Source organism: Eucalyptus grandis, chromosome 3 (genome assembly GCF_016545825.1).
Source record: "Eucalyptus grandis isolate ANBG69807.140 chromosome 3, ASM1654582v1, whole genome shotgun sequence".
Taxonomy (NCBI): Eukaryota; Viridiplantae; Streptophyta; class Magnoliopsida; order Myrtales; family Myrtaceae; genus Eucalyptus; species Eucalyptus grandis.
This window is the reverse complement of record NC_052614.1, coordinates 55,927,450-55,950,700: the sequence shown is the minus strand read 5'-3', so window position 1 is coordinate 55,950,700 and position 23,251 is coordinate 55,927,450. Positions and strand designations below refer to the sequence as shown.

Here is a 23,251-nt window from a genome sequence, read left to right as displayed (position 1 = left end):
GGGCTAGCTAACCTGAATCAGTGAATGAAACAGAAAGTTGGGCATCTGGAAATGAAAAGTAGCATAGCATGAAGGGGTAAAAAATCCATATGCACCTTCAAACACTTTAGAAGGAAAGAATTCCTCGTGCCAGTCATTGCCCTTATCATAAAAGACAACAAATAATGGAGTCTAGCTCACATGGAAGAATGAGACATACGCTGGATTAGGCCAACCTTCAATCCAAGAAAGCGGGAACTTGTCCAACCCACTCACAATCACGTGGCTAAATAATCATTCACCGTGACAACATGGACTCCTTTTCCACTAAGAGCGTTCAGATAAGCTGGCAATATTGCTACAAGTGTCTTGCCTTCTCCAGTTCTCATTTCAGCTATCTCGCCCTATGAAGAACCATGCCACCTACAAAACAAAAGTTATTTAGAATTCCACAATAAGTGCATCGCTGTCAATGCAAATAGTAAAAGCAGGTGTGAATGAACTAATTCTGCAAATAAAGTCCTGAAAATCAAATTATCCAATAATGTATACGAGATCAAGTGCTCAATAACACCCAGTTGTATGATAGTATTGAGCATATATATACTCGATTGAAGGAAAAAAATCATGTTACAAGAGACTTAAACAAGTATCTTCAGCGCAATTTAGTCGATGAGCACTTCCTTTTCTCAATCATGTTAGAACGCCATATTTACGTGTTAATACAAGAATCCAATGAACGCGCATACACAGTTACCTATTAGTTGAACATCAAAGGGACGAAGTCCTAGGACTCTTTTCGAGGCCTCTCTGACAACAGCAAATGCTTCCTGCAATCACACAGATTTATTGACCATGAACCATCATTCAACTAAAGAAATCGAGGAATAGAGAACAATAAAAAGTGTCAATTTTAAGTTAATGCAAGACTTCAACCAAAATATCTACAGTTCAACTTTGCTAAACTTAATCCTACCCTCAGAATTTCTCAGCTATTTCCTGGAACTTAAAACTGCATTCTGGTTTCACTAACAATGAGACGATAATTCCAACACGTCGAAAAGAGCAACCGAGACGCTAGAATCAATTCCAAACTAAGAGGTGAGCAAATGAACTTCAGAACGAGGATCGATTCGGGACGTTAACACTGACAGGTAAAAAGAGAATCAGAGATTCGCCTCGCTGAGCCCGCTGTTTCAGAACCGAAGTCCTGTCTCTCAACTCCGAGTCCGACAGCGCCGAAATCTCCGCCTCGAGCCCGTTGATCACGCTCACGGTCCCCGCGTACTGCTGCCGGGTGGACTCGCCGGTGTCGCCGCCTTTGAAAATCCCGCCGAGCAAGCCTCCCAAGGAAGCCATCGCGCGCACCTGCCCCCTGCCATTGGCGCCGGAGCTCGGCGCCCTGGCTTCGAACTTGAGTCGCCGGAGCGCCGGGCTCCCGAGGAACGGCGAGCCGCGGGGGCCTCAGGTCGCCGCGGCGGCGGCGGCGGAGGGGGAGGAGGAGGGACAGGGACTTGGAGGAGAGAGGGGCGAGGCGGCGGGGCGGCGGCCGCGAGCGGCGGCTCGCGCAGGGAGCCGCCATGAGAAGGGGAAGAGGCGGTTGCGGGCGGAGGAGTTAGTTACGTGGAAGCGGGACGGTGGCTTTCTTCAGGCTCCGCTTCCGTCCATGGAAGGTGGAGATGGAGATGAGAGACGTTGAGAAATTGGGGATAAGGTAATCTCTCTCGCACGTGCTTCTCGAATTATTATTATTATTTTTGCTTTCCTTTTTATTTTTTCTTTTTTGTGGGAACGGAAAGGAAAACATTTTCTTTGATTAGGATTTGGGGTAATATTTTAATCTAGTATCTCATCTAATTACTAGGTGAGCACCCGACATTGTCTTATGCCCATTCACTAAACCCACTCAATCAGTTAATTACTAGGTAAGCACCCAGCTTCTCAAAATAAGTTTTTCTTCTTCTTAAACCATAATCCACCGTGACACAGATATAGCTCGTGCTTAATGATTTGTATGTGCAAAAAGAAGAATAAAATGCCCAAATGAAATCTATGTAAATATAATTTTTTGGGTAACATGCTACATCAACCACGAAATGGCTATATTATGCATAAACGTTGACAAAACGATTTCTATACGTTAATAAATCACATACTCAAAATAGTTATTCAAGCCGCCGTTCGTAACGCGACACTTGAACGTAAAATTTAGTTATGCTATAACTTTCTCTGTCCAACCCCTTTCCAAACATAATTATAATCAAGCCCTTCATACAACAATAATCCCAACTTAATCATCCCAAAATCAAACCGAAAACTAACAAAATAAGGGCCTGAAGTTGCTGGACGCGCCTTGTTCACAACGCGCGAAACTTCAAATTTTGTTTCGGCAAATCGTAATTCAAATCACGATCCGTAAAAATCTCACGACTCCATAACACCATAAATTATCATTTCTATAAAATACATGGCTCAACGACTCCAAAATCGGACTTCACCGCTCTATTTTCCAAAAAATTCTGAATTTGAGCCATAAACCCGTAAATTACTTTGATTGGATGAACGAGGCCTAATCTCTTTATCGGGATCACTGCGTTATGGAGTCGAGTTGGCTTGGCGAGACATCTATGATATGCACGCGCCAAAACCCCTTTCCTTTCTTCTTCTTCTTCTTCTTCTTCCTTTTCTCTTCTTTTCTCCTCTTTTCTTGTGCCTAACCTTATTAGGAATGTGGACTTTCTTTTCCTTTTTATCTCTTCCTTTTGTTTTCTTTTGCTTTCAATATTTAAAGTGGGTCCCACCACCATTTCTTTGACTTTTTAAAAAATCTCAAATATTACAATATATGTTTGGGTGGAGAAATGACCGTTCTTCTTCACCTCAGATTGCTTCGAGCTTTCATAAGAATTCATTTAGAAGTTACCACAAAAAATTTATGCAAGTGAGAGCAAAGAAACCTTTCTCATCTTGCCTCTCCAAATAATGTCAACCCAAACCTCCATAATTGCCAAATTGGGGTGGTTATTGACAGGAGTATTTTTGTAAGTTATTTTTCATTAAATGTCACACCCCAAAACCATTATGAATGGGGAATGACATGACCGTCCTTCCACTCGAAAGACGTAGTCTCAAAGCTCCCAAAATCCAACTTCTAAAGGTTCCCACATACGTATTGCTCAAGTACCTATTCATTGTTAGTCGATGAACCTTAGAAAGATTGGAAAATAGAGGAGTGAGCAAAACTACAATTTAGTGAGTAGTGTCTCTTCTAAGCGGATCGAACGCCCACTATGCATATTTACAAAACCAAACTATAACTCTTTAACTCAAATCCAGGATATAACAAACATATAGTAAAATAATAAGTACACATGCTTCAACACAACTATATTTATAGTAGAAATAATCATTTCATAATAATATCAAAATAAACATCAATGGTCTAATCCATTGATTAATCTCATTAATTCACACACCAATGGTCTATTACATTAGTTTATCTCATACCACATATCAATGGTCTAATGAAATTATACGTTGATAATCCATTCCAATGACTAATATCAAATCATATGCCGATGATCCATTCCATCAACTAAACTCAAATTACACGTTGATAGCCCATTATATTGACCAAACTCATATCACGTGTCAATAGTCTACTCCCATTGACCAACCAGTTGCTCAATATCAAATCATAGTCACGATACAACGTCTGGTGACAAGACGATCAAGATTCCCCCCTTGGCAAGGTCTCCACCTCTTATTAACTGGTGGCTCGACCCACAAGGATATCCTACTAGACTAATATGTGCATACCCACAAGCCTCTCGCTAGACTCACAACAATATTGAGCATTAATATCAATCCAGAACAACACCATCCACAATTCACAAACCAAATCCATAAATCATTTCATATATTACCAAAAGATTTTGCAACTCAACTCACCCGCCAAAATACTTTTCATAAAACATTTTCAAATAATTTTCAAGACTCGTCTCAAATCCAGTATTCAACACAAGTGAAGATGATTATTCTGTGGCTATGCTTAAGCTAAAATAGGAGACTCATGAACAACTTCAGGCAGATTATAGTGTGCATAGAGTTGTTGCATTAAGACCGAAAAGTTATTGGGAACTTTCCATTATAATTCTATGAATCGACTAAATGAACTGAGACGAATGTTCTGATCAAGCTAAGTAAATCTGGGATCCGACGATTTGCTTGGAATTTGTGAACAAAGATAAATCCAGTAACCAACACAAGTGAATATGATTATCTATGGTTATACTTAGGCTGAAATAGGAGACTCATAAACAATTTAAGGTAGATTATAGTGTGCGTAGAATTGCTGCATTAGGATTGAAAAGTTATAGGAACTTTCCATTATAATTCGTGAATCGATAAATGAACCGAGAGAATGTTACGATCAAGCTAAGTAAATGGGGATCCGACGATTGGCTTAGAATTCGTGAACAAAGATAAATCAAGTATCCAACACAAGTGAAGATGATTATTCTGTGGCTATACTTAGGCTGAAATAGGAGACTCGTAGCGGATTATAATGTGCATAGAGTTGCTGCATTATGACTGAAAAGTTATTGGGAACCTTCCATTATAATTCTGTGAATCAACTAAATGAACCGAGACGAATGTTCTAATCAAACGAAGTAAATCTGGGATCTGACGGTTAGCTTGGAATTCGTGAACAAAGATAAATCTAGTATCAAACACAAGTGAAGATGATTATTCTGTGGCTATGCTTAGTCTAAATATGAGACTCTTGAACAACTTCGGGCATATTATAGTAGGCATAGAGTTGTTGCATTAGGATCAAAAAGTTATTGGGAACCTTCCATTATAATTCTGTGAATCAACTAAATGAACTGAGATGAATATTCTGATCAAGCTAAGTAAATCTAGGATCCGACAATTGGCTTGGAATTCGTGAATAAAGATAAATCTAGTATCCAATACAAGTGAAGATGATTATTTTGTGGCTATTCTTAGGCTGAAGTAGGAGACTCATGAACAACTTTAGGCGGATTATAGTGTGCATAGAATTGCTGCATTAGGACTGAAAAGTTTTTGGAAACCTTCTATTATAATTCTGGGAATCGACTAAATGAACTGAGACGAATGTTTTGATCAAACTAAGTAAATTTGGGATTTGACGATTAGCTTGGAATTTGTGAACAAGGATAAATCCAGTATCCAACACAAGTGAAGATGATTATTATATAGCTATGCTTATGCTGAAATAGGAGACTCGTGAACAACTTTAGGCAGATTATAGTGTGCATGGAGTTGCTGCATTAGGACCAAAAAGTTATTGGGAATCATCCATTATAATTCTATGAATCGACTAAATGAACTGAGAGACGAATGTTTTGATCAAGGTAAGTAAATCTAGATCCGACGATTAGCTTGGAATTCGTGGACAAAGATAAATCCAAAGATCAACACAAGTAAAGATGATTATTCTGTGGCTATGCTTAGGCTGAAATAGGAGACTTATGAACAACTTCAGGCGGATTATAGTGTGCATAGAATTGTTGCATTAGGACCGAAAAGTTATTGGAAACCTTCCATTATATATATGTAAATCAACTAAATGAATTGAGACGAATGTTCTGTCAAGCTAAGTAAATGGGATCCCACGATTACCTTGGAATTCGTGAACAAAGATAAATCCATTATCCAACACAAGTGAAGATGATTATTCGTGGCTATGCTTAAGCTGAAATAGAGACTTCGTGAACAACTTCGGGCGAGATTATAGTGTGCATAGAGTTGCTGCATTAGGACCGAAAAGTTATTGGGAACTTTTCATTATAATTATGTGGGGATAAGTACACTAATGGTGCCATAAGTTGTGTATAGCGCTCACTTTGGTGCCAAAAGTTTCCGTTGGATCACTTAAGTGCCAAATCGGAGGAAAAACGCTCACTTTGATGCCACCGGCGAAAGATTCCGGCCAAAATGATTTTTTTTTTAAAAAAAAAATCGATAGACCTTTTAAATGACATCGTTTTTCGGTCCTCCTAAGAAAACGACGTCGTTTTGCCATCCTACATGGATGGCTTCATGCAAACGACGCCGTTTAGCTCACATGGGGATTGAAATTAGGGTTTCCGCCGCTCGGCCACCGTCGCTCGGCCACCATTGTAGTTGCTCGACCAGGTGAGTGAGGAGAGACTGAGATTGTTGTAGGAAAAATCGAAGGCGAGGGTCGAAGGGGCTGCTGGTGCGCCGCGTCGCCGTGCGTTGCCGGTGTCGTTGCTTGGTGTCTTTTGCTGCCGTCTTCAGGCCGGGTGTCGTGCTGGTGCCATTGCTAGTGTGGGTCTTCGAGGAAGAAGAAGACATGAAGACGAGCCTTCCCTCTCTCTCAATTTGGGGTTTAGGGTTTCAAAGTTGGGGGGAAAGATGCCAAACGGCGCTGTTTTGGTGTTTGGATGCTGACTCAACTCCGACGAGGCACGTCGGCTTCAAAATTAATAAAAAAGGCCACGCCGGTTTCCGGCCAATTTCGTTGGCGTTGGCACCAAAGTGAACATTTTTCAAATTTTTTGGCACTTAAATGATCTGACGGAAACTTTTGGCACCAAAGTGAGCGCTGTACACAACTTATAGCACAATTAGTGTACTTATCCCTAATTATGTTGATCGACTAAATGAACTTAGACGAATGTTCAGATCAAGCTAAATAAATCTGGGATCCGACGATTAGCTTGGAATTCGTGAACAAAGATAAATCCAGTATCCAACACAAGTGAATATGATTATTCTATGGCTATACTTAGGTCGAAATAGGAGACTCTTGAACAACTTCGGGCAGATTATAGTGTGCATAGAGTTGTTGCATTAGGACTGAAAAGTTATTGGGAACCTTGCATTATAATTCTGTGAATGAATTTCGTGCTTTAGAATTGGGTCAGAATGTTAGACAATAATCTGAACTGAGATGGAATGCTTGGTTGATGTAAGGGGCGTGCTGCCAAACTAGTGACATTCATTGTGTAAGTGATTTTCTTGGATTTCCTCTAAATCGAACTTTGATGGACATTGCATTGACATGTCCATGGATTGCATTTGCATACGCTTTCTCTATCTTCTTCACATGACCATGTTTTGTGGACAGTAAGTCATTCCCTTTTCAGCAACTAATGCGGACTGCACTTGTCTATCAAAAGCCGACTTATCTATAATGTCACCATTGGTTATACTAGATTCAGGTCGGATCACAAGAAGAAGATGGTGATCTCCAATTAGTTCCTTAGAGCCGAAGGTCTACGTAAGTAACGCCTCAATGTGTTCGATTCCGATAATTTACTGTAGCATAATGACGCGACTTGCATTTATTTTACAGGTCCACTCGATGCTATACGTCGCCCTTCAAATCTTACACGCTAGAATCTTAGCATTTCTGGGATTAATGGGCACCATCGTTTATGGTTTTGGAGTTCACGTTTCCCCGTATGGAACCGGCATGCCTAAATCGGTTCAATTGTCCTCCATCGGCCGAATGGCTGCGGAGGCTCTAGGATTGGTGATCATCCAACATTCGTCTCGTAGGGACAACATCGGCATACACCGTTTGGTTGGGAAGTGGATTTATCAAGTGGCCTCAGTTAGGTACTTTCAGTTTTGCATTGGAAAATAGACATGCCATATTTGTTTTGTTCTACTTACAGGACTAAAACTATCATCACAAGTTTTCTGGTTAAGTCGTCTTATTTTCTTTTTTTCCCACTTTGCAATTTAGTTGTCATGCACGTCTTTGGCACGTCTTTGGCACGTCTTTGGCTTTTTGTCAAATGACTTCACCTCATTCGAGACGTCTGGATATATGTCCATCCTTTATCTCCATATTATAGTTATCATCGTAATTTGGTATATTGCTCCCGGAGTTTCATCGTAAATCATAGAGTAGTTACCTCCTATATGTGGAGGAAATGATGCGGACTGCACTTGTCTATCAAAAGCCGACTTATCTATAATGTCACCATTGGTTTTACTAGATTCAGGTCGGATCACAAGAAGGAGATGGTGATCTCCACTAGTTCCCTAGAGCCGAAGGTCTACGTAAGTAACGCCTCAATGTGTTTCGATTCCGATAATTTACTGCAGCATAATGACGCGACTTGCATTTATTTTACAAGTCCACTAATGCTATACGTCGCCCTTCAAATCTTACACGCTTAGAATCTCAGCATTCAGGATTAATGGGCACCATCGTTTATGGTTTTGGAGTTCACGTTTGCCTGTATGGAACCGGCATGCCTAAATCGGTTCAATTGTCCTCCATCGGTCGAATGGCTGCGGAGGCTCTAGGATTGGTGATCATCCAACATTCGTCTCAGAGGGACAACATCAGCATACACCGTTTGGTTGGGAAGTGGATTTATCAAGTGGCCCAGTCGAGGTACTTTCAGTTTTGCATTGGAAAAATAGACATGCCATATTTGTTCTGTTCTACTTACAGGACTAAAAACTATCATCACAAGTTTTCTGGTTAAGTCGTCTTATTTTCTTTTTTTTCCCTCTTTGCAATTTAGTTGTCATGCACGTCTTTGGCACGCTCTTTGGCTTTTTGTCAAATGACTTCACCTCATTCGAGACGCGTCGGATATATGTCCATCCTTTATCTCCCAGATTATAGTTATCATCGTAATTTTGGGTATCTTGCTCCCGGAGTTTCATCGAAATCATAGAGTAGTTACCCTCCTATATGTGGAGGAAATGATGCGGACTGCACTTGTCTATCAAAAGCCGACTTATCTATAATGTCACCATTGGTTTTACTAGATTCAGGTCGGATCACAAGAAGGAGATGGTGATCTCCAATTAGTTCCTTAGAGCCGAAGGTCTACGTAAGTAACGCCTCAATGTGTTTCGATTCCGATAATTTACTGCAGCATAATGACGCGACTTGCATTTATTTTACAGGTCCACTAATGCTATACGTCGCCCTTCAAATCTTACACGCTTAGAATCTCAGATTTCTGGGATTAATGGGCACCATCGTTTTATGGTTTTGGAGTTCACGTTTGCATGGAACCGGCATGCCTAAATCGGTTCAATTGTCCTCCATCGGTCGAATGGTCATGAGGCTCTAGGATTGGTGATCATCCAACATTCGTCTCGAGGGACAACATCAGCATACACCGTTTGGTTGGGAAGTGGATTTATCAAGTGGCCCCCGGTCAGTACTTTTCAGTTTGCATTGGAAAAATAGACATGCCATATTTGTTCTATTCTACTTACGAGGACTAAAAGCTATCATCACAAGTTTTCTGGTTAAGTCGTCTTATTTTCTTTTTTTCCCTCTTTGCAATTTAGTTGTCATGCACGTCTTTGGCACGTCTTTGGCTTTTTGTCAAATGACTTCACCTCATTCGAGACGTCTGGATATATGTCCATCCTTTATCTCCATATTATAGTTATCATCGTAATTTCGGTATATTGCTCCTGGAGTTTCATCAGAAATCATAGAGTAGTTACCCTCCTATATGTGGAGGAAATGATGCGAACTGCACTTGTCTATCAAAAGCCGACTTATCTATAATGTCACCATTGGTTTTACTAGATTCAGGTCGGATCACAAGAAGGAGATGGTGATCTCCAATTAGTTCCCTAGAGCCGAAGGTCTACGTAAGTAACGCCTCAATGTGTTTCGATTCCGATAATTTACTGCAGCATAATGACGCGACTTGCATTTATTTTACAAGTCCACTAATGCTATACGTCGCCCTTCAAATCTTACACGCTTAGAATCTCAGCATTCTGGGATTAATGGGCACCATCGTTTATGGTTTTGGAGTTCACGTTGCTCGTATGGAACCGGCATGCCTAAATCGGTTCAATTGTCCTCCATCGGTCGAATGGCTGCGGAGGCTCTAGGATTGGTGATCATCCAACATTCGTCTCGAGGGACAACATCGCATACACCGTTTGGTTGGGAAGTGGATTTATCAAGTGGCCCTGTGGGTACTTTCAGTTTTGCATTGGAAAATAGACATGCCATATTTGTTCTGTTTCTACTTACGGGACAAAACTATCATCACAAGTTTTCTGGTTAAGTCAGTCTTATTTTCTTTTTTTCCCTCTTTGCAATTTAGTTGTCATGCACGTCTTTGGCACGTCTTTGGCTTTTTGTCAAATGACTTCACCTCATTCGAGACGTTCCGATATATGTCCATCATTTATCTCCGGATTATAGTTATCATCGTAATTTGTGAGTATCTGCTCCCGGAGTTTCATCAAATCATAGAGTAGTTACCCTCCTATATGTGGAGGAAATGATGCGGACTGCACTTGTCTATCAAAAGCCGACTTATCTATAATGTCACCATTGGTTTTACTAGATTCGGAGTCGGATCACAAGAAGGAGATGGTGATCTCCAATTAGTTCCTAGAGCCGAAGGTCTACGTAAGTAACGCACTCAATGTGTTTCGATTCCGATAATTTACTGCAGCATAATGACGCGACTTGCATTTATTTTACAGGTCCACTAATGCTATACGTCGCCCTTCAAATCTTACACGCTTAGAATCTCAAAGATTCTGGGGATTAATGGGCACCATCGTTTATGGTTTTGGAGTTCACGTTTCCCCGTATGGAACCGGCATGCCTAAATCGGTTCAATTGTCCTCCATCGGTCGAATGGCTGCGGAGGCTCTAGGATTGGTGATCATCCAACATTCGTCTCAGAGGGACAACATCAGCATACACCGTTTGGTTGGGAAGTGGATTTATCAAGTGGCCCCAGTCAGGTACTTTCAGTTTTGCATTGGAAAAATAGACATGCCATATTTGTTCTGTTCTACTTACAGGACTAAAAGCTATCATCACAAGTTTTCTGGTTAAGTCGTCTTATTTTCTTTTTTTCCCTCTTTGCAATTTAGTTGTCATGCACGTCTTTTTGGCACGTCTTTGGCTTTTTGTCAAATGACTTCACCTCATTCGAGACGCCGGATATATGTCCATCCTTTATCTCCGCATTATAGTTATCATCGTAATTTTGGTATACGGCTCCCGGAGTTTCATGTAAATCATAGAGTAGTTACCCTCCTATGTGTGGAGGAAATGATGCGGACTGCACTTGTCTATCAAAAAGCCACTTATCTATAATGTCACCATTGGTTTTACTAGATTCGGTCGGATCACAAGAAGGAGATGGTGATCTCCAATTAGTTCCTTAGAGCCGAAGGTCTACGTAAGTAACGCCTCAATGTGTTTCGATTCCGATAATTTACTGCAGCATAATGACGCGACTTGCATTTATTTTACAGGTCCACTAATGCTATACGTCGCCCTTCAAATCTTACACGCTTAGAATCTCAGCATTAAGGGGATTAATGGGCACCATCGTTTATGGTTTTGGAGTTCACGTTTCCTTGTATGGGACCGGCATGCCTAAATCGGTTCAATTGTCCTCCATCGGTCGAATGGCTGCAGAGGCTCTAGGATTGGTGATCATCCAATATTCGTCTCAGAGGGACAACATCAGCATACACCGTTTGGTTGGGAAGTGGATTTATCAAGTGGCCCTAGTTAGGTACTTTCAGTTTTGCATTGGAAAAATAGACATGCCATATTTGTTCTGTTCTACTTATAGGACTAAAAACTATCATCACAAGTTTTTTGGTTAAGTCGTCTTATTTTCTTATTTTCCCTCTTTGCAATTTAGTTGTCATGCACGTCTTTGGCACGTCTTTGGCTTTTTGTCAAATGACTTCACCTCATTCGAGACATTTGGATATATGTCCATCCTTTATCTCCATATTATAGTTATCATCGTAATTTTGGTATACAGCTCCTGGAGTTTCATCAGAAATCATAGAGTAGTTACCCTCCTATGTGTGGAGGAAATGATGCGGACTGCACTTGTCTATCAAAAGCCGACTTATCTATAATGTCACCATTGGTTTTACTAGATTCAGGTCGGATCACAAGAAGGAGATGGTGATCTCCAATTAGTTCCTTAAAGCCGAAGGTCTACGTAAGTAACGCCTCAATGTGTTTCGATTCCGATAATTTACTGCAGCATAATGACGCGACTTGCATTTATTTTACAGGTCCACTAATGCTATACGTCGCCCTTCAAATCTTACACGCTTAGAATCTCAGCATTCTGGGATTAATGGGCACCATCGTTTATGGTTTTGGAGTTCACGTTTGCCTGTATGGAACCGGCATGCCTAAATCGGTTCAATTGTCCTCCATCGGTCGAATGGCTGCGGAGGCTCTAGGATTGGTGATCATCCAACATTCGTCTCGTAGGGACAACATCACGCATACACCGTTTGGTTGGGAAGTGGATTTATCAAGTGGCCCTGAGTCAGGTACTTTCAGTTTTGCATTGGAAAAATAGACATGCCATATTTGTTCTGTTCTACTTCTGAGGACTAAAAGCTATCATCACAAGTTTTCTGGTTAAGTCGTCTTATTTTCTTTTTTTCCCTCTTTGCAATTTAGTTGTCATGCACGCTTTGGCACGCTTTGGCACGTCTTTGGCTTTTTGTCAAATGACTTCACCTCATTCGAGACGCCTAGATATATGTCCATCATTTATCTCCGATTATAGTTATCATCGTAATTTCGGTATCTTTGCTCCCGGAGTTTCACGTAAATCATAGAGTAGTTACCCTCCTATGTGTGGAGGAAATGATGCGGACTGCACTTGTCTATCAAAAGCCGACTTATCTATAATGTCACCATTGGTTTTACTAGATCGGTCGGATCACAAGAAGGAGATGGTGATCTCCAATTAGTTCCTTAGAGCCGAAGGTCTATGTAAGTAACGCCTCAATGTGTTTCGATTCCGATAATTTACTGCAGCATAATGACGCGACTTGCATTTATTTTACAAGTCCACGATGCTATACGCGCCCTTCAAATCTTACACGCTTAGAATCTCAGCATTGGGATTAATGGGCACCATCGTTTATGGTTTTGGAGTTCACGTTTCCCTGTATGGGACCGGCATGCCTAAATCGGTTCAATTGTCCTCCATCGGTCGAATGGCTGCGGAGGCTCTAGGATTGGTGATCATCCAACATTCGTCTCAGAGGGACAACATCAGCATACACCGTTTGGTTGGGAAGTGAATTTATCAAGTGGCCCCGGTCGAGTACTTTCAGTTTTGCATTGGAAAAATAGACATGCCATGTTTGTTCTGTTCTACTTACTGACTAAAAACTATCATCACAAGTTTTCTGGTTAAGTCGTCTTATTTTCTTTTTTTCCCTCTTTGCAATTTAGTTGTCATGCACGTCTTTGGCACGTCTTTGGCTTTTTGTCAAATGACTTCACCTCATTCGAGACGTCTAGATATATATCCATCCTTTATCTCCAGATTATAGTTATCATCGTAATTTCGGTATACTGCTCCTGGAGTTTCATCAGAAATCATAGAGTAGTTACCCTCCTATGTGGAGGAAATGATGGAAATGGTCATGGTCATAGCGCTATAATATAAGCCTCAGCCAACCATCACCGCAACTTCTCTCTTGGGTTGCCTCGCGGTATGCCTTCATCAGCCTTCATCTCTATGTTTGAATCGTTCGAATTCATTCTAACTAGCATTTTCTTCTCCGATGTAGCATGTTGCGGTTTCGTTATGTATGGCTGGACTCGGAGACCCGTTAATGGGAACGATGCCACAGGTGGGGGGTTGCCTTCTCATCTTTGATGTTGACGGATTCTAGAGAGGACATATCATTTTGTTTTCCCATTTAGAAATTGCGAAGACATCTTCTGTAGAGTATTCCTTGTATAGAGTCTTACTAGGAGTTTAATACACTTTGTGTAATCATTCATTGTTGCACTAGAAAACCATATTGCAGACTTAATATCATTTTTTTAATCATTCATTGTTGCACTTGATGGGTTTTTCTATGTGATGATGGGCTTAAGTAGGCTCGTCCGCCCATGATAGGCGTAAGAACCCTGTCCACAGGTTAAGGGCCCATGAATGAAGGGTTGAGATATGAAAGGGTGCGTTGAGGGGTTGCGTCTTTTGGAAAATGTGTTACGTTAAGGGGTTGCATCTTTTGCAAGAGACGCTTTAAGGGAAAGAAAGAAAAGGAATGTACCTTTTCAGTGAACGTATGTTGTTCCTAATAGTTGCTTTCTTCCCTTCCAAAATCATGTAAGAACAATACCTCCCAAAATTAGAGTTTTCTCCCCCTAAAAGCAACAGTATGCTCATCGGTAGAACGAGATCAAAATTATTTCTTGAATTTCAACATTGGTGTTTTAATCTCGTGGAAAATAAGGTACGTTCAATTTCGTGACGTGCTTTTCAATCGGTGATACATGTGTTTTTTGGCTCGTCTTCCGCATTCGCTTTAGGGGTTCGATTGAGTATCGGATCGGTTTTTGGATAGTCGTTATACCCAACATTGGTATCAGAGCAATAGTTCATGTTTCTCGATCCCTTTCAGGTTTATGAATTGTTTTTTTTTATTGAATTTTCGTGAAACACTTGTTGTCGACCGATCAAAGATAGAAAATCCCAACACCCGTGTCTTTTATTCACCTGTTTGTGATTATTTGTAAATTGAAGTTTGTTTCTGATAGCACATGGTCGAAACTCTTGTTGATACGAAAATCGAGTGGCGAATTGCCGCCAGAGGCCGTCGGACGCGCTGCCATGTGCAACCGGAAGGAACCGGTGTCGTCGCGCGTGCGTTGGTCCCTCCCAGGTGCGTGCGATGCACGCGTTGTTTCGAACCAGGCGCGTGCGACACACGTGCATGATCGCTGGCACGTGTGCAGCACGTGCCAAATGACGTCATCGTGACGTCAGTTGTGCACGCGCGCGGCACGTGCCAGCTGACATCATCGTGACATCAGCCGAGCACGCGTGCGCCACATGCCGGGTCTGTCGGTTCGACCCGACTCGTCTGACCCAACCCAATTAACTCCAACTCGTTGACTTTGACCCGTTTGATTGTTGATCGTTGACTTAGGCCGTTGACCTGGGTTGACCATCACTGACATGCGTTGACTAGCGTTGACTAGCGGAAAAAAAGAAGAAGGAAACTTATGTATTGTCCAATTTGTTCATTATGGATTATAAGTAATCCATTTTTGTTTTGCATTTGTTGCAGGAACTATGATATATTATGCACGCATGCCTGCATTTCCGAGAACGGACGAAAAAAATGTAAGACTTAAAGGGCTAACGACAAAAGTAGCTAATTATTTGTGGAATGATGGTAATGTAGTATCATACGTGGTCAAGATCAATCAGATAATACAAGAAATCGTTTGGAATAGTTATCTTATGCCGGATTTTGAGAATGTACCGGCATTAATAAACACTCTTCCACCTAAATGACAAGCAAAGTTAAATCGTCTATGAGAAGTCAACGTGGTCTCGGATTATAAAAAGCTTGTAATAGTTTTTATAAGAGAGTACTATATTATCGAGTTAACTAAAACTTCAATCCTTGGATTAAGTGTCACATGGCATAGAATGAATGCACTAGAGGTGGCATGAGCTCTCCAAAAGTTTTTCAGTGGTTGGCCAATGTGCCTTTAGATTTCTTAGAAAATTTTACTGATAAATTAGAAGAGACTTTCCCTATTTATTTCTTAGATTAGTTTGAGATGTTTTATGTGTAAATATCTCTTTCTATGTTGATATTTTTCCTCTGAATATATTACTTTGTGTAATGGACATGTTTAATTTTTGAAAGTTCAATGTTATTTATTATTGTAAATTAGTATGTTAATTTATAATTTGTTGTGGGAAGTTCAAGAAAATTTTAGTGACTTTGCTGAACTTATTTTACATAGAAGATTATATTAATGATAGTTTTTAGTTAGGATTTTTTGGATGGTGATTAGAAACATAGTGACATTTTGATTCTGAAACTTTACTTGAAATTATTCATTAATATGATGGGTTTGTACAAAATGAATACATAAATGATAGTGATTAATAATTCGTGCATATGTGTCTGATATGTTCAGATCGATGGCTTGAGCAACTAAGAACATAATTGCTGATTTGAATAAAAAGACAAATTGAACAACAAGAATTTTTTTTTTTTTTTTTTTTTTTTTGTGACCCTGGGAACCGCCACCCGCCGTTCGCGGTCAGCGTAAACCCAGGGGAGACACGTGAGGACCCCACCACCCACGTGCTCCAGGTAAGACCGGCTGGTACTTAAACACCGACGACGCAGAGTTTCGAACTCAGGCCCTTTCGTGAGAGGTCCCTTGCTCAAACCACTACGCCACCACCGTGGTGGGTTTGAACAGCAAGAATTGTGAAATATTGAATATAAAAATTCAATATGCTTGAAAAGCAAAACCACTAAAAGCTCTTGACCATGTTATAGAAGAATTTAAGGAAACCGTGCGCCACCTTGAGCTAGCAGAGGACCGCCTCAAGGCATTTGAGCGAGATGCAGATATTTGTTGTGTTGCTTTCAGCTTAAAAGAGACTTCGAGCTCTAAGCGCAAGCGCATTGATTCGTTCAATATGTGGAAATGTAAGGGATCAAGAGTTAACTAACATAAGAGAGGAAAACGTCCTCGAGTGAAGAGTATTTCAATGGTGAAGTGTTACAACTGTGACTAGAAGAATCACTATGCTCGTGATTGTTGTAAGCCAAAAAAAATAATCGCCTCTTGTACTCTTAAGAATTTTGCTAATATGTCAAGTTTTGTATTCTTAACTGAATGTAATCATTTATAGACCATAGATTCGGGAGCAACAAACCATGTAGCGAATGATAGAGAATCGTTCGTGAAATTTTGACAAGTACCAACTAGAACTAAGTGGAATTCATGTAGAAAATAACTCAAAAGCTGAAGTAAATGGGATTGTGATTTAGTGTCTATTTTAGTATTGGTTAAGCTTAGTTTTAGTATGAACTTTCATAATAATGGTGTTGATTTGTATTTGAATGCAAACTACTATGGTTGTAATTATTTTATTTATGGTTTTATTGTATTGAATGTTGACTATAGTGATGTTAATGTTTGTTATTCCCTTTTCACATTTTTTAATTTATATGATAATGATGTAAATGTATGTGGCATGTTAGAGTTTATCATATTGGCCAACAGCGTATGAATAAACTAGCCAAAGATGGCTTGTTAGGAAATATTGAAAAAATCGATTTGTCCATATGTGAGTAATGCCTAGTAGGGAAAACGACGAGAAAACCATTTGAAAAAGGCACAATAGTTGAATTTCCTTTACATTTAATCCATTCTGACGTTTGTGATCCAATGAATGTGAGAGGAATGCATGAAGTTATTTATTTCACCACATTTATAAATGATTATACTCGATTAAGATATATCTATTTGATTTCTTATAAATATGAAACATTGAGTTATTTCAAAAGGTTTATGAACTTGGTAAAAATCAATTAGATAAGAAAAAAAAAAAGTATTGAGATTTGATCGAGATCATGAATATTTATCTAATGAGTTCAGAAATTTATGTAATGAAAAAGGAATAAAAAGACAATTGTCTATTTCATATACTCCTCAACAAAATGGTGTTGGATAGAAGGAACGAAATCTTACTAGAAATAGTTAGGTCTATGATGTCGCATGCTAACTTACCTGTCACTTTTTGGAGTAATGCGTTATTAATTTGCCTATATATTTAACTAGGTGCATTCTAAATCAGTTACTTCCATTCCATATGAGTTATGGACAGGTAGAAAATCGGACTTAAGTTTTCTTAAACTAGGGGTTGTGCTGCTTATACTTATGAGCCATCTCACAAATTTGGGAAATTAGGTCACAGAAGAAAGAAGAGTATTTTCATAAGATACTCTGAACACTTAAAAGAGTATACGTTCATAGGTGATCAGGAAAGTGTAAGTATAACTGAATTCGAATAACGTGATGTCACATTTTTAGAAAATGAATTTCCTAAGATGTGCGAAATAGGTGAAGATTACTTCTTATTTGAAACCTTGGATCTAGATAATGAATTTAGTAGAGTTCGTCCAAGTGGGAGTAACATGAGAAGTGATGAATTTAATTCAAATCACTTTCAATTACAACCACATGATGAGACGATATAGTCATTATCTGATCTAAGTGGGAGCTTGATGGGGAATGATGTACAAAGTGTACAATCTCCCATACGGCAAACAAGTCGCAAAAATATTCCCCGTCGACATTTTGACATTGTAGGGGAAACTTTTATACTTACTCCACAAGATGAAGATGAGTCAAGAAATGTAATGCTCTAAATTGTCATAATAAGAAAAAATGGATGCATGCGATAAAAGATGAAATGAAGTCAATGAAGTCAAACTAAGTTTGGGAACTGGTTGATCTTCCAAACTCAAAGCCATTAGAAACAAGTTGGTTTTCAAAATAAAGCATAAAGCTGATGGTTCAATAGAAAAACACAAAGCTCGTCTTGTGGCTCTTTTCCAATTGAGTTTAGATATATCAAGACATCATAAACATATTAATTGATGGGACGGATTGCGATTGGACTATGAATTAAAATATGACATTGATAGGTACTGATTTCATAAGCTAATAATATTAACTCCCAATTCCGTTTTTTCATCAATAAAGAATGTTTTAGATAATTTATTTGAAAAATAATTTGTATCGTTTGAAATAGCGAGTCAATTCGACAATAAGTTATATTTATATATCTCTATAGATGGTGAAAATATTTTTATATATTTATTTTTGTAAATGATCCAAATAATTATTTTTAGAATTTTTTTTTTCAGATGATTCATTTTCCTACTAAAAAGAGAAAGAGACTGAAACGGATGGGCCCTTCCATTATCAAAACACAAGGATCGCAACCTTATGGGCCCAAAGGCCCAATCAGGCGCTCCCGCGATAGCCGGCAACTAACCGCCCGGCCAATCACCATCGGCCTCAGTCCAAAAAATAAAAAAATCACCATCGGCCGTCGCCCACCCCGCCGCGCGGCCCCCGCCGATCCTACATTCTCCAGGAATTTTTTTTTGCCGCGCCTTTTGGATTCGCGCCTGCGGACGGCGACGAACCGAAGAATCTCCATGGAGGAGGAATCGGCGCGACCGGTTCGGTTGATGAACTTCGTCTCCGAGGAGCAGGTGACGAGCCTCCCGTAAACCCTAGAAGCCGGCGGCTTCTTACCTCGTCACGAGCCGCGAGGTTTCCGTTTCGAGAGTCTCGGTCGCTCAGGTCTGACGTTTTGCTTCGCGAATTGGATTTTGCAGTTGGAGGAATCGAAGAAGTCGAGGGGCGAGAGGGTCGAGGACGGCACCGCCCAGAGAGACAGGCCGCTCTTCGAGGTTTGCTCCTGCTCCTTTTTTTTTTTCTTTCTATTTTTGGCGTTACGGGGGAAGCTTGAACTGCAAACCGACGAATTGCTTGAGGTAGCAATGCCTCTTCCTAACGCATATGGATGTTGTTCCTCTGAATTTGTGATGATTCTTAGCGATGGGTTTTGCTTTTGAAAGGCATTGCATGCTCATCCGTCGCATCTTGATTTTATTCTCACTCGTAGTTTGAGTTTGGGGATCGTCGGTCTTCTTCTGTGGCCACTACTTATTAATTCTTGTGCTATGTCAATCTTTTCTTAAAACCGAGCTGTTCTCCTCTGTGATACAGATTTTGAAAGAGAACAAGGACAAGCGTGATGCAGAATTCAACGAGCGCTTCAAGCATAGTAAGTGCCAGTGTTTATATCTAAGTCTTTATTTAGATGGGCCATAAAAGCAGCTCGCCTTTAACAGAGTCTACTCTTGATGAGGAATCATCTGGAGGCAGACTATGTTATTTGTTTTCTTCATTACATTGTAAGTGGAAACTGTCTAGCTGTTGCACACGCCTAGTGTGGGTTACAGACTTAACTCGAACGTGAATACAAATTCTATTATAATCATTATTTCAATCTTCAATATGGCCTGCTGTACATGATATAAGTAGACGGTGGCAATATAATACTTGAAATTGTCTGATAATACTTCCTCTTTCAGGACCACCCAAAGCTTTGGATGAAGATGAAACCGAATTTCTTGATAAAGTGGAGATGGTGAGATTACTCACTAGATCATCACAGAATGCGTGCTAGTCATAGCGAATCATTTCAATGACTATCTATAACTTCTAAGTCTGAATAGTTAGCTAATCACAAATCTGATCACTAAAGCCCTCAGACATGTTATTTGCTTACATGGTTTCAATTTAAACCATTTGCAAATTTTGATATCTGGAACATCAGGTATTTAGTTGAAGATGTTCGAAGAGTAGTATTAGTAAACTTTGAAGCAAGCATGATTTCCATAATAATTCAAGTTGGCACTATGTATTCCGTCTAAATTTTTGCGAGTGTCGAGGCAATATTCTCAAATGTTACATTGTTAGATTTTTGCATCAGATATGCGCATACATTTATAGTTGCCATCCGTCACGTGCTTTAGTTATGACGTGATGTCTCATCTTCTGTTATTTTAATATATAGTCGAAGAGGGAATATGAGAGGCAGATGGCAGATGAGGAAGCTCAACAACTACGAAGTTTCCAGGTATTGAGGAGTATGTCTATTTACCTTTATACAACTGTAATTCATGGATGCTGAAGTGGCAGTATTATGTTTAATTTGAACACTTATGAGATGATGCTCATCTTGTTACTATTGCTATGTAAAATGGGAAAAACACATTTCTGATCCTGCATGGTTGTGCAAGCTCATCTCTGCACCAATTTCAGAGTTTTAATTGATTGATAATGAACAAGAGTCTGGTTTTTGTCCAGTCTCTTGCTCCTTTTGGTCTCTTGCAACTGTAATAATTAATCCTGAAATGAAAAATTTGTCAAAGAGCTTCTGAACTTTCTGTTGTTACATGGTACATGATAAATTCTAATGCGCATAATCAGATGGGAGGATAATCTGACTCCAATACATGTGATCTTTTTCAGGCCGCTGTGGCAGCACAATCTAATGTTGTGCATGAGCTTAAAGAAGTGCCGACTCTTCCCCGTGGTTAGTTTCATTGTTGATTTACATGCTTCATGTGCGGAGCTTTTTGTCTCTGTATTTTACTCAAATTGGTAGTATGGATATACATTCTCTGGAGAGAATGTTCATATCAGGCTCAATTTAAAATCTAAAAGCAAAAGACATTCGCTTCTGGAAATGAGGGGTGTCAAGTAACTACGGTTCCAGGGAGGGGAATTGATCCTGTCAAACTGAAGCATATTATTGTAGCTAGAGAATTTTTGAAGTGGCACTCATGTTTCAGGACTCTGATGTGTGAGTTCACAAATCAATCACAAAATTGAATAACCTATCTGAAATAGAGTGCCAAATAGCCTGTAAGACCCTGAGGTCCTCTAAATTATGTTCTATGCTTTTTTAAGACAGGTGTTGTTTCTATGACCTTAGTTTAAGCCACCTTAATTGGAAAAATAAATTCAACAGAATGAGTGCTAGCTATAACTTGTTTTGGCACTTTAGAATCCGGGAGCCTGTAGGACTCGAAGAATGTCAAATAAAACTAAAACTTCATCTGTATGTGAGGGGTCTGTCCTTCCAATGTTGTAGTTGTGTAAAGATGTCGTTTTGGGGTTTATACCACACAAGAGGAGATTGTCTTGGACCCATCATCTTTTGTGCTAGAAACTGACTAGTGCAAAACAATAGCTTTGATACTGGACCGCCTTACAGACATTTTGCTTCTATACTGGGGAAGAACTAAAGATGCACTCGAGTTTGTGGGTTTCTAATTTCAATCAATGGGGACTTTTATGCTCATTGTTGATGTTGTGATCTGACTCTTCTTTTAGGTTCTTAGTGGCTATTGATATTATCTTTTGGTCTCGAGTTTCTCCTCCTCTGAGAGGGAGGCATTTTGGGTTAATTACCAAAAAAATGTTTTAAACCTATAGTATAGATGCCAATTTTAGTTATAAATTTTTCAACTTGGCCAATTTAGCCTAAAATCTTGACGATTTGCCAATGTTGTACTTTCGGTTAATTTTGATTGGAAATCACTAACGTGAACACAGTCACCGTTAACATGGACAATGTTTGTAATTTTTCAAAATGTTATGATTTTTTTTTAAAATTCTTTTATTTTTTAATTTTTTCTTTTTCTACTAGAAAAAAAAAAAGAATATATAAAAGAAAATTCACAGAATTTTGAAAAAAAAAAAATTTGCAACAATTGCCCATGTTAATATTGATTGTGTTACGTAGAACCGCCAATGTCCACGTCCAGCGATTTCATTTCACTGAAAGGACTACATTGGCACATTGTGTTTTAGGCATGAATTGGCCAAATTGCAAGGTCTAGGATTGCATTGGCATTCATACAATATGCACAATATGTTTAGGACTTTTGGGTAATTTTTCTGGTGATTTTGTCCGTCACATAAGTCTGTCATTGCTTGTTTTCCATTGAATGCCGATTGTTAAACTTGGTCCCTGGAATAAAACGCACTAAATCAAACATGTTCTATTTAACAATCTCCTTTATAGTTTTTGGTGATTCAGCTCTTCCTACGTGCAGGAAGACAAAACGATTGGAAGGAAGAATCCACCAGCTCACCCATTGGGTGTCCTGATAAAAGTAAAACCGCCGGCAAAGAAAGCAAAGATTGATCCTCAGATTTCTGAAGAATATCCGGACACAAGGAAAACCTCCAGTGACATTGATGGAAAAACTTCAGACCTTGTAAAAACACACAACAGTGATGGGACTAATGAGACCCAGGGCCTCCCTCTATCTTGTCTTGTTTCATATAGTGACGAAAGCGAAGAAGAAACAGACTAACTGGTAGAAACAAAGGAAGTGAAGAAGAGATTTTAGTCTCTTCTCTTGTAGTTCTAATAAGCAGTTTTATCCAACTTGTGTGGACATTCTTTTGGATGATATTTATGATAAGGTCTATGGCAACATGTTCATCTGATTCCAGCTGAGACTGTATGACTATCTCAATTTTCAAACATTGTGGATCGAACGTTGTAACATGCCATTGGGTTCCGATTGAGTTTGTGAAGACGTGAGGTTTTAGTATCTGGCAAGGCGTTTCCTTGCCGGTCAAGATGGAGGGGCTATCTTATGAAGGATATGATGGTGATGTTTAGACACCATTCTTATCCACGCAAATCCAGAAATATCAGGAATCAAAGGATTCGAATCCTGCTTTGCCATTTATTTGTTTTCTCATCACCTCTTCGTCTGAAATGTGCCGCAAGTTTCTTCTTCTTGGTGGTTGCGCTGGTTCTTTCATTGACTGAGTAACCATCCTCAACCTCAA

The 23,251-nt window shown here is 39.6% G+C and overlaps 2 protein-coding genes across 3 annotated transcripts; one reads left to right on the top strand and one right to left on the bottom strand.

The window, feature by feature from the left end:
- Positions 1 to 268: 268 nt before the first annotated feature.
- LOC120292227 (protein translocase subunit SECA1, chloroplastic-like) lies at positions 269 to 1,493 on the bottom strand. Its single transcript, XM_039310449.1, has 3 exons — positions 1,132 to 1,493; positions 737 to 809; positions 269 to 402 (listed from the first exon to the last, which is right to left on the bottom strand). Exons 1-3 carry the CDS (start codon positions 1,336 to 1,338, stop codon positions 374 to 376), a joined length of 309 nt encoding a protein of 102 aa, XP_039166383.1. The 5' UTR covers positions 1,339 to 1,493; the 3' UTR covers positions 269 to 373.
- Positions 1,494 to 18,901: 17,408 nt separating this feature from the next.
- LOC120291298 (PSME3-interacting protein-like) lies at positions 18,902 to 22,961 on the top strand. Of its 2 annotated transcripts, none has more exons than XM_039308495.1 (7): positions 18,902 to 19,077; positions 19,204 to 19,278; positions 19,598 to 19,655; positions 19,966 to 20,021; positions 20,451 to 20,513; positions 20,909 to 20,972; positions 22,501 to 22,961. In XM_039308495.1, exons 1-7 carry the CDS (start codon positions 19,021 to 19,023, stop codon positions 22,590 to 22,592), a joined length of 465 nt encoding a protein of 154 aa, XP_039164429.1. In that variant the 5' UTR covers positions 18,902 to 19,020; the 3' UTR covers positions 22,593 to 22,961. The 2 variants fall into 2 exon arrangements, with proteins under 2 accessions (XP_039164429.1, XP_039164430.1); XM_039308496.1 differs by having other exon boundaries at positions 20,451 to 20,523.
- Positions 22,962 to 23,251: the final 290 nt, after the last annotated feature.

What these genes read in the sequence shown, in the direction of transcription:
- LOC120292227 (XM_039310449.1), bottom strand. Translation starts at nt 1,338, where the DNA reads ATGGCTTCCTTGGGAGGCTTGCTCGGCGGGATTTTCAAAGGCGGCGAC. An exon ending in CTCTGATTCTCTTTTTACCT is followed by an intron (nt 810 to 1,131) that starts GTCAGTGTTAAC and finishes GTGTGATTGCAG; the next exon opens with GAAGCATTTGCTGTTGTCAG. An exon ending in CTTTGATGTTCAACTAATAG is followed by an intron (nt 403 to 736) that starts GTAACTGTGTAT and finishes TTTGTTTTGTAG; the next exon opens with GTGGCATGGTTCTTCATAGG.
- LOC120291298 (XM_039308495.1), top strand. Translation starts at nt 19,021, where the DNA reads ATGGAGGAGGAATCGGCGCGACCGGTTCGGTTGATGAACTTCGTCTCC. An exon ending in CAACGAGCGCTTCAAGCATA is followed by an intron (nt 19,656 to 19,965) that starts GTAAGTGCCAGT and finishes TTCCTCTTTCAG; the next exon opens with GACCACCCAAAGCTTTGGAT. An exon ending in AGTGCCGACTCTTCCCCGTG is followed by an intron (nt 20,973 to 22,500) that starts GTTAGTTTCATT and finishes TCCTACGTGCAG; the next exon opens with GAAGACAAAACGATTGGAAG.